This window comes from Myxocyprinus asiaticus, chromosome 28, assembly GCF_019703515.2.
Source record: "Myxocyprinus asiaticus isolate MX2 ecotype Aquarium Trade chromosome 28, UBuf_Myxa_2, whole genome shotgun sequence".
Taxonomy (NCBI): domain Eukaryota; kingdom Metazoa; phylum Chordata; class Actinopteri; order Cypriniformes; family Catostomidae; genus Myxocyprinus; species Myxocyprinus asiaticus.
In genome coordinates, this window is record NC_059371.1 from 17,456,731 (window position 1) to 17,467,806 (window position 11,076).

General features: G+C 37.1%; 1 protein-coding gene across 1 annotated transcript; it reads left to right on the top strand.

Moving 5' to 3' along the window:
- Window positions 1–2,311: 2,311 nt before the first annotated feature.
- Window positions 2,312–10,995, top strand: LOC127419135 (calcium-independent phospholipase A2-gamma-like). Its single transcript, XM_051660290.1, has 10 exons — window positions 2,312–2,424; window positions 3,864–5,412; window positions 5,488–5,637; window positions 5,735–5,892; window positions 6,145–6,239; window positions 7,234–7,405; window positions 7,501–7,558; window positions 7,643–7,837; window positions 7,951–8,146; window positions 8,623–10,995. The coding sequence occupies exons 2-10, from the start codon at window positions 3,925–3,927 to the stop codon at window positions 8,883–8,885; spliced, it is 2,775 nt and encodes a 924-aa protein (XP_051516250.1). The 5' UTR covers window positions 2,312–2,424; window positions 3,864–3,924; the 3' UTR covers window positions 8,886–10,995.
- The last annotated feature ends 81 nt before the right edge of the window (window positions 10,996–11,076 follow it).

Sequence of the window (11,076 nt, forward strand, 5' to 3'; positions counted from 1 at the left end):
CTGAAAACATGGTTTGCATAATGCAAGGGGAAATAAACATAAGTAAACCTATGAATTAGCTGGCCATCCCGTTAATGTCTGAGGATAGATATTTTTTAATTTCAACATTTAAATTGTTAAAAAAAATAACAAAACAAAAAAAACGATCCTGAAAAGGTTGTCATTACACTTTCTTTTTTTTTTCTTTCTAAAATATATTTACTGACAGAGAAATATTTACTTTGTAAAATTGAGCATATGTTTAAAATATATTCATGCGATAAGGTCACACATGGGTACATTTTAGGCCCCAATTTCACTAAACTTAACCCTCGGAGACCCAGCATAGCAGAATTGTGATTTTTTTTTTGTTTTTTTGTTTTTTTATTTTTTTTTTAAAGCAGGTAATACCAGTTTTTATTTAAGAGTCAGAAAAGAGACTACCCAACAGTAACTGACACTCTGAACTATCACAACAGTTTTAGTTGGGAAAAATTTATATTGAATGTCACAGCTTGCTAAAATCATATGAAATTCACCCAAAAGAAGAAAATTCTTAAAAATCAAGGTTTTCCATTTACTGCTATGGTTTGCAAAAGTCACAACAAAAGTACATTTTCTTTAAAATCTAGATTTTTATCATCAGAGGCTTCCCAAAAACACTTAAGGTGGAAAAAATAAGAGACCGTGTCAATGCTTGGAGATAAGGGTCAGAGCACTCTAAAATGGTCTCAGCACTGTAATGTCATGTTAGTGAAACTATTGTTAAAGGGATAGTTCACTCAAAAATGAAACTTTTCTCATTTACACACCCTCATACCATTCAGATGTGTATGACTTTCTTCTGCTGAACACAAATGAAGATTTGTAGAAGAATATCTCAGATCTGTAGGTCCATACAATGCAAATGAAGGCAGCTTAAAAGTCCATATGACACCAGTGGTTAAATCAATGTGACATGATAGGTATGGGTGAGAAACAGATCCATATTTAAGTCCTTTTTTACAATAAATTCTCCCTATCCAGTAAGTGGCAATTTGCACAAAGAATATGAATTGCCAAAAAACAAAAGAAGAATGCTGAAGTGAAAGTGGAGATTTATAGTAAAAACAACAAATTTTCAATTTTTTACCCACATATTGCTTCAGAAGACGTGAATTTAACCACGGGAGTCATATGGATTAAGTTTATGCTACCTTTATATGCTTTTTTGAGCTTCAAAGTTCTGGCCACCATTCACTTGCATTGTATGGACCTACAGATCTGAGATATTCTTCTAAAAATCTTTGTGTTCTGCAGAAGAAAGAAAGTCATACACATCTGGGATGGCACGAGCTGAGGAAATAAGAGAATTTTCAGTTTGATGTGAACTCTCCCTTTAATGACAGTAATTTAGTTTTCATTTTGCATTTGATATTTAAAGGCCTTTGAATATGAATAGCTGTTAAATATCTTATGTGCTCAAAATAAGTGATCTACAATTATCTGCCAGTTGCATTGAGATGTGCTTTATTTAAAGTTTTTTATTAAATGAAATAAAAGGACCTGAAATCTGTACTAAATGTGTACACTTTCCCAATCTACCAAACTGTCACCAACACAGGTTTAGGTAGGCTATTGTATTTTTGTTTGGATTTTCAGCAACATTTTTAAGAAGTTGAATTTTAAATATAACTGTAGTACAGATTTACCACTAATGACAGGTGATGATTTAAATAGTTATAGCATTGTGAAATAGCTATTCTTTGTTGTGTAAAAACACGTTCATGTCCATATTTGTGTTTATGTAGTGGAAGTGTAGTAAGTAGCCTGTACATTACTTTTGCAAAGTAGGCCTAATTTAGAAGGCAGTTATGGCACCTATATAGTAGGCATATACATCTTATCAATATGAGTAGATGACTTCAGTAAGTAACATTGTGAATGGTGGATGTCATGTCATATTGTACATTGGCAACGACTGGTTTTGACAGTGCGTGTGCTAAGTGCAGTTTTTGAATATGGGCTACATAGCAGTTAAAATGCCTTTAAACTCTATGGTTTACCATAGCATCTTAACTTTTAAAAACAACATGACATCGTGTATACAGGAAGTTATTTGAACTGTAAGGGTATAAATGACAGAGTGTTGACACTTTTAAGAACTCTGAAGGTACATTTTCTAAATTTAGAACCCTCCTGACTTGCCATCAACCATTTGGTGCAGAAGAACAAATTGTGCTTTAATGGGGGCTGGCCACAGGTTGTCAGTTGCTCTCAACTCTAAACTGACCAATAGGAGTCTGACCTCAGAGTAGGGTGGGATTAGAATAATATCCACAACTGTAAAATGTGTAAGCACCACAGGATGTAATCCAAGTGACAACAAGCAGTATATGTGTTTTGGAAGGAAAGTGATCTTTAATTTGTCATTTTGAAGACAAGCTCAAAAGAGAAGAGAGCCAGGTAAGATAAAATATCTACAGTTGTTTCTTGTTTTTTTGCCAGGCATTTTGCTAGTACCTCCAAGGTAAATGCAAGGTTAAGTGTGCATTGCTGCATTGAGCTAAACTCAAGCTGCCCATTTTGACCTGTCTTGGTGAAGAAAATGCTGTTTATGATAAAATGTGATCATTGTAAGAGCACATTTAAACTTATAACCCCCTGCACTTTACAGAATTCAAAATCAGAACTTGTTACTAGACATTTAAAACAATATAAACTACCTGCTAATTCCAAATGGACCTCTAACACAACTGCACACATTGAGTATCTAACCCTTGATGTCCCAAATTGTCAATACACAGATTTTCATCTGAATGTTGGTGCACAACTAAGGCTTGTGATATTATCTAGTTTCTATCAGTTATTAAAATTTCAGTCAGCTTTTAGTGTTATATTTATTCTATGATAGAAAATACTGTATTCTTCTGCATTAATTGAAGAATAAAGTATATGATGGAACAATAGTGCAATTATAGTTCATGGTGAAAACATGTCTGGTAACAGATACTGAATTATGTGTCTAATGCTTACATTAATGTAAGCCTTAATATTTTTGCATGCTGAACAAATTATAAAAGAGAGGACATATCTGTTGTTGAGTTTTTCAGTATGCCTGGCATTTAAGGACAAGACTTATTGATCCCCCACGACTAAGCATATGGAAATAGACCTGTTGTGAAACTGTATGCACAATGTGACAAAGAACCCTGCCAGTCCTCATATATCACAACAAAGACAAGAGTAGCAAAGAGTGGCACCTCTGTCCTGAGTGCCATGTGACCCAACAAGCAACTATAAATATGGATTGGGGCTTTATGGAAGCACTAAACACAGTTGTTTACAAAAAGTCATTTACTTGCAGGAGCAGAATCACACGATACTGGACAACAGTCATTAAAATTAACTAAATATAATGTCACTGAGACATTATGAATCCATTATTTAAGAGAATAATTTGTAAATCTTCTCAAAAGTGGCTCAGAGAGTTTTATGTGATATCTGGTGTGTCGTCTGCATTTTTGCATGTCATTTATGAGAGGATTGTGGCTTAATAAAAACTGGAAAATACTAATTTTAGTTTAAGGTTATTTAAATGACCAAGAGGGGGCGTACATACATAAATCACCCCTATGTTGTGACAAATAGTCTGATGATGTTGTTACACTTGGATCTACTTCATGGCTGCAGGACTAACTTTAGTAACTGTTTATATACTGTATAGTATATATATATATATATATATATATATATATATATATATATATATATATATATATATATATACCAGTCCAATGAAGAGACAACCACTTGACCACACTAAACTATCCTTCATGCTGTTTTGTTTGCTTGTATGTTTTTGAGACATTCACTGATTCTGATTTTACTGCTCACTCATCCAGGCCTGGTCCAAATCATCTACTTGGTCCCTATTGTTTCTGCCAAGTTGTTTGTGCTTTAGTGATGGGATGGTACCTTGACAAAAACTGGGTCACTCATCTAGGATCAAGGCGGCTCCAGTTACTCTGCAAGATGAAGTATCTGCTGTCAAACATCAGAAATTTGTCTCAGCTTGTCAGAAGTCCATTTTCCATGAGGCCTCATAGATCTTGTCAGAGCCTCTTCTCATCATCACTTCAGTCCTCAAGGAGAACTCTTCTAAAATCCCATAGATCAAAAAGGAGGATTTTTAGCATTACCCCCACAAGACGTTTTGGGACAGTTACCAATAATGTGAAATCTGAATATGAACTGAGCCTTCAAATTCATCGATTTTACTCAAGCTCCAGTAGAGAGTCTTTCAAAGCAGAGGCTCCCATTGGAGTTTACCAGAACAGCAGGACTCCCTTTCGGCTGCACTTCCTAGGGTTGAGATTAGGAGAATCTTTTAATCGTCTTTCCAGGCACATTAACTTGTACTTTATGAAGAAAGAGGCCTCTTTGATATATTATGAACAGGAAGGGTTGATGTGTGCAGTGCAGGACCCGCTAACCAGAACTCAAAGACGAGCTCAAAGCCAAAGAGCACTTAGAGAGAGATGCTCTGGAGAGAACAGTGCTTTCATAGGGACACCTGCCCTTGAGCAAATCCAAGAAGCTTCCTCAAATCAGTCTCAGGGACCACCTTTGTCCAACCTTGGACTACAGCTGTTCCATATTAGCTCCTTGGCGACTAGATTTGGCGAGAGTTACAGCTATGTGGCCAATCATATTAACTCTGTATTCTCTCGAAGTCCAGCAAAAAATTTCCATGCGGAGGTATTATTAGATGATGAGTTCAGAAGGTCTAGAAGTAGAAAGAGAAGAGTTGTAGGTAATAAGAGTGATCCTTACAGAGAATCAGAGCAAAATAGAGAAAACAATACACCAACAAGAACACTGGCAGCAGAGATTAGTAATAACAAAGTGTCTAGTTCCTGGGAGGAAGGGTACCTCCACTTTGCCCGTCACATCAACCGATACTTTGGAGCAAAATCTGATTCTGTTGAAGAACCACCCCATAATCAAGGGACAGCTTCTGCTGATCATCAAATGTCACATACTGAGACACAAATGCTGAAGTCTTCCATTACACTGGACCAGTCTTCTCTAGAGGGAGCAGATAACTCTACTTTGCCACTTCGACCCAAAGGCCTGTTCCACATGAGCAGCCTCACCACACACTTCGGGGAAAATTACACTTACATGGCCAACCATATCAACCGCTACTTTAAGGGATCTGCAGTTTCAGAGGAGGAGGGGGAGATGGACCGAGAGCCCTATACAGAACAAAACATAGGTTCACCTGAATACACCATGACACAGAAAAAGTCTGTGTCCTTTTTTCAGAGCCTGTTGAAACCATCAATTCTACCACGCCTGGTTGGCAGCTACCTGGGAATGGGTTCAAGCAGGAATAGCGACCACACCACATCTGTAGCCAGGGCTCCAGAGGCCATGCTGTATAAAACGGTAAGCCCTACTGACCTGCTTTGTCAAGCTTGTCTGCTCCGGCTCAATGTAAGCCAAACATGCTCTGTTTTCTAGGCTTTGGGAAGGAGGAAGGCGGAGGACACCACTAGAGTTCTACTGAACAGCCTACAGGAAGCTATGGGACCCTCATCCATCACTTCCCATGTGGAGGAATTGAACACTCATCTCATTCAGCACCCAGCATGCAAAGCTGTGGTGTGGCAGGTGCAATACAATGCTCATATGCCTTCACTAAATTCAGAACTCTGTCCGTGACTGTGGAAATTCTGATTTTTTATTAATTTTCTTTGATGAAATCCAGGAAAAAGCAGCATTGCAGCTCCTTAGACGGCGCCGGATCTTCTGGATGAATGAAAAACTTCAGGAAGCCATTAGGGAAACTCTTGCTCTGATTGGCTATGTAGATCCAGTCAAAGGTTGTGGGATCAGAGTGCTTTCCATTGATGGAGGAGGAACAAAGTAGGAATACTATAGTAATCACTGAATATTTAACATCCTGTTACAACTGAATGTCTGTAATTTGGACAAATATGACCCAACAGATCTTCGAAAATTAGCTTTTTAGGGCTAGATTATTGTATATAAAATGTCTGTGAAAAATGTTATAGTGTGAGTTTTTCAGAATAAAGACAATATTTGTGTCCCTCATATTACAAAAATTGGTGTTTATGCATAGATGGGTTTTAATTATAACTGCTTCTTGCATTACAGAGGGATAGTTCCACTTCAAGTGCTCAAACAGCTGGAGGCTCAAACAGGAAAACGAGTTTATCAACTCTTTGACTATATTTGTGGAGTAAGCACAGGTAAAAATGTGTGAAAAACTTAAACACTCTCAGGTCTCAGAAATACAGGACGTATGGGGAGACTGGGTCTGTTTGTCACTCTTTCGACTCCAGTGAATTTTTCTCAAAGTAGGTTTATTTCAAATCAATTTCATCACCTTAAAGATTTGGCTATAAAAAAGCAATGAACATTTTCACCGTTATTGCCCTGGAAAAAAGATACAGTTCATTGAACACACATTGACCTTTTGTGATATCTTGGCCCAATAGTGGGGGCAAGTTGTCACAATGGAACCTGCTATTAAACTAGTGGCGTAGGTTTCATGTGAACATTGGGGCGACTGCACCACGAGCAAAACAAAATTGACGTGCCTCTTTAAATCTACACCTGCATTAAACTGCATATTATAGGCTGTTCAGGAAACTGTAAAAATCAGAACAGCTATGAGGCACAAAATGATTAATGAAACAACAAATATGGTAAAGTTAATGTACAAAAATATCAAACATTGTTTTGGCCAACAAAAATTGTAATTGATACATTTTATACATTTATGATATTTAAAACTAATAAAAATACCTTTGTCCAAAGAAAATTCTGCTTTGATATTATAGTAGTTGACCCTTGCCATAATGTATGCCAGTGTGGTTTGATTACAGTATGTTCCCTTGTTTACCCACAAACTGTAACAAAAATATGATGTTAGTCAAAATTTACTTTGGAGGATAGAATTCACAAAAATGTATCTAATTTAAGAGGGTTTTGAACTATATGTTGGAAACCAACATTCAAAATCTCTACTAGAAAAAACATATTTGTGTAGTTGGATTTTTAACTTCAAGTCTTATCATCACTGAGAGATAGCCCTTTTGGCAACGTCCCCATTTGAGTGTCAGCCCCGGTCTCCCCTAAATCTAAGAATAAGATAAAGTCAATATAATACTCTACATGTATCTATATATTCAACCCTATATTATATATCATATATTTTTTTTACGTCTGTTTGTTGTTCAGGAGCGGTTCTGGCTTTCCTGTTGGGTCTGGCTCGTATCTCTTTAGATGAATGTGAAGAGATGTATCATCGTTTTGGGTCAGATGTTTTCAGACAGAACCCCCTCGTTGGTACTGTGAAGATGGGCTGGACACACTCCTACTACAACACAGAAACATGGGAGATGATCTTGAGGTTGGATGTACACACTCAGTAGTTATTGGAGTAGTAGAAATATAATCTGTATATCATACCCTGCCTTGTTAACTATCCTTTCATGTTCATCATAGGGAGAAAATGGAGGAGCAGATTTTAATTAAAACAGCCAGAGCTAAGCAGAGCCCAAAGGTAAAGCTGTGGAACTCAACAGTCTTTATTAAAGAGTGCTCCATATTTTCAAGAGATCCTGACTGCAGTTCTCTCCTTAAACAGGTCTCTGCGGTAAGTGCAGTAGTAAACTGGGGAACCAGTCCAAAAGCATTTATCTTCCGAAACTATAACCATGCTCCAGGAAGACTGAGCCGCTACGCTGGAGGGTCAGGATACCAGCTGTGGCAGGCTGTTCGGGCCTCATCCGCTGCTCCAGGCTATTTCCAGGAGTTCTCTCTCCATGGTGACATACACCAGGTCAGTGTAATAATAAATGTCGCTCAAATTGCCACATGCTACTTCCATCACTTCATTATAGTAGAGGTGATGACGATGGATGTGTCCAGATCTTTTTCATCTTGCTTCTCCAGGATGGTGGTCTTATACTCAATAACCCTTGTGCCCTTGCTGTCAATGAAAGCCGTCTGCTATGGCCCAATCAGCCCTTCCAGTGCGTGCTTTCACTGGGGACTGGTCGCTATGACAACGCTAGAAGAGGGCCTGCAACCTCCACAAGTTTAAGAGCCAAAATCAGCAATCTGATTTGCAGTGCAACTGATACAGAAGGTAAGTCTAGAACCACTGCTAGGATACTAAACCTACAATTCACACTAAATCGTTTAATTAAATCCTATGGGTGGATGCTGGTAAGTTGTGGCAACTGGTACAGTCAGGGCCGTTGCACGGTAATCTGGGCCCCCTGACTGTATATTGCTCTGGGCCCCTTTCCTATTAAAAAATACAGTTTAGAAATGTTTTGTGGGGCCCCCCTGTACCTTTGGGCCCCTAGAATCATTACCACCTTTCACCCCACTAGCTACAGCCCTGGGTACAGTATATTGTCATCTATTATCTATCATTATGTGTATGTTCTTCCATACTAGAATGGAATGACACTGATGTTTCCCACTTTACCTGTATTTTAAATTAATTTAATTTCCAATCAAAATTGTGGTTCTTTGCACACACTTTCCTTTTCCCTTTACTTTAAATAATCAATTGTGTGTATTAAGGTGTTGATATTATTCATACTTCATTTTCAGGTGTACACACCCTGTTGGATGATCTCTTGTCACCGAATGTGTATTTCCGCTTTAACCCAATGCTGAGTATAGACGTGACTCTGGATGAAAGCAGGTCTGGAGTGCTTCAGCAGCTGCAGAAAGACACACAGCTGTACATGGACCGGAACAGACCCAAACTGGATCGCATGTGTGATGTTCTGATGGCAGAGCGCACAGCAATCTGGAAAACACGGGACTGGATTGGTGAGAAAGCGTGGGAGCTGCAGCAGCGCTGGGCTTGACTGGACATAAATTACTGAAGAGGAATCAGATGCATGTATTAGACATTGCATGGTCAGTGCACATTTGTACATAATTTAAATTGTTAGTTTTAATTATAATGTAATCTTGGATCCAAAACACAATTTAAAAGGATATTTAATGTACAGATGATTTAGCTCAGGGAGGAGGTAAAACTAAATCGTGACCTACTATATAAACATAAGATACGTGTACATCAGGGTCAGAAATTAACTTTTCCATTAAGGGGCAATATTTACCCCCTGGATTTTCAAGGATATTTTATACCTTTATAGGGTATTTTTTCTAGCCAAAATAAAAAAATATAAGGTGTTGTCCTTTTATGTCAAATTGAAGGTGAATTGAACCAACCGATTAACATGAATTGTCAGTATTAATAATTAGATTAATACAAAGTAATTTCCCACCTTAATTTCTGACCCTTGTGTATATACTGTTACTGTTGTTTCTTTGTTAAAAAATAAAAAATCGCATGAATAAACCTTAAGGGTTTTCCTTTTACAGGTCACACAAGATTGCAATGTTTTAGAGAAATTTTGAAATAGTACTGAAGAAGTTAAATCAAATGATGCATACAAAGCCATGACTGAATGCACAGAGCACTTCTGCTATGAAAACATTAAACCAGTTTTAAAATTCAGTTTATGAATTTAAAACACCAATCTGTGTGGATGTTATTTATTATGGTATGGTAATGATATGTATTGCTCTATTTACATTTTCAGAGGTTTTTTTTAATAACAAAATGCATCATGTTAATCTTTAGTTAATCTTTTATTTCTCCAAATGAAATAACAGATAATGGATCATTTAAAGTCTAATTAAAGTTACCTAATATTTTACCCATACAAAGTTCAAATCACTGACGCTAGAGACAACTTGAGAAAACAAAACACATGGAAATCCTATGGAGCCTCCCTTATTTAAAGATAATAGAAACAACTGCCATTACTGTTTACATATCCGCCGTTAACAGTGTGCTGGTAATGAATATATTAACAGAAATTAACCTTGGTGAATTTAGTGATGTTTTCAGTGCTTGAACTGAAGAAGCCACACGGTCATCACTCATGTGACCAGTGATGACTGGAACATCAGTAGAGCCCTTATTTGCTATTTGAAGTGCGTTGTTTCTTTTCTAGAACAATTGAGCAAAATTCACTTTCTGAGATCCAGTGTTATTGTACCTCAGCCTTTCGTTGTTAATACCAGCTTTGAACAAACTGTTGGATCTTTTTTATATTTTACTTCGATTTTTGACAGTCTGACATGGCTTAAAAGACAAGACATGGACATCCACAGCCCCAGAGTGTGCAATAGTAAATTGGATATAAACTGCAGTGGCTTTTTCATTTGAACTGTACATTGAGGTTATTGTAAAATCAGATAAGAGCATTCTCTTCATTTTCGAAATAAGAAAAATGCCTCTATATGGAGAAAATGTACAGTATAATACACATTATTGCATTTATTTCCTTATCAGATACTTTCTTACCAAAGCAACATAGTAAACTGCACTGTATTATAAATCTGTATGGCTTTGCTGTTTGGGTTGGTTACATTTTTTTTTTTTTTTTTTTTGCCTGTTGTGTCTCCCAAAGCAATTTTCATTTCACCATGACTGGGTGTAAAAGCAGAGCAATGTCATTGTCAGCTAAACAATGTACAACATGTTTCATTGTAATGTCATCATCCTCTCTGACTTCAGGAGAGTTGTGATTCAGCTGCTTTGTGTGAACTAAAGTTGTCATTGAAGACAATGTCAACAATACAGACACACAAGCTTCTACCTATTAAGGCCTTTTTAAAATATGTGCTGTTAGTTATGAACATGACATCTATAAATAATGTGCTTGATAAACCAAATAGCTGCACACATTTAGTTTTGTTCTTGTGTTGTGGTAGCAATAAGCATGTGCTAAGACCACTGTTGACCTGCTCACAAATAATCAAAAACTGACATTTTGTGGAGGACAGCCATCTCTCTGAAATTATACAAATATGTTTAAATTCAGAATCACATATGATCGGTCTTATGAAAAATTAACCAGCATCTGCTCTTTCAAACAAGCTGTAGTGCCACTTTAATGTTGAACTGATAAAACAGATATTCGAACAGAACTAGCAGCCTGTGTCCATGTGGACAGATGTTTTATTGTCCTGAGTCTGGAG

Excerpts from the sequence above, each read along its gene's own strand:
- LOC127419135 (XM_051660290.1), top strand. The coding sequence starts at position 3,925 with ATGGGATGGTACCTTGACAAAAACTGGGTCACTCATCTAGGATCAAGG. Across the intron at positions 5,638-5,734 it reads GCAAAGCTGTGGTGTGGCAG|GAAAAAGCAGCATTGCAGCT; the intron begins GTGCAATACAAT and ends GATGAAATCCAG. Across the intron at positions 7,838-7,950 it reads TCCATGGTGACATACACCAG|GATGGTGGTCTTATACTCAA; the intron begins GTCAGTGTAATA and ends TTGCTTCTCCAG.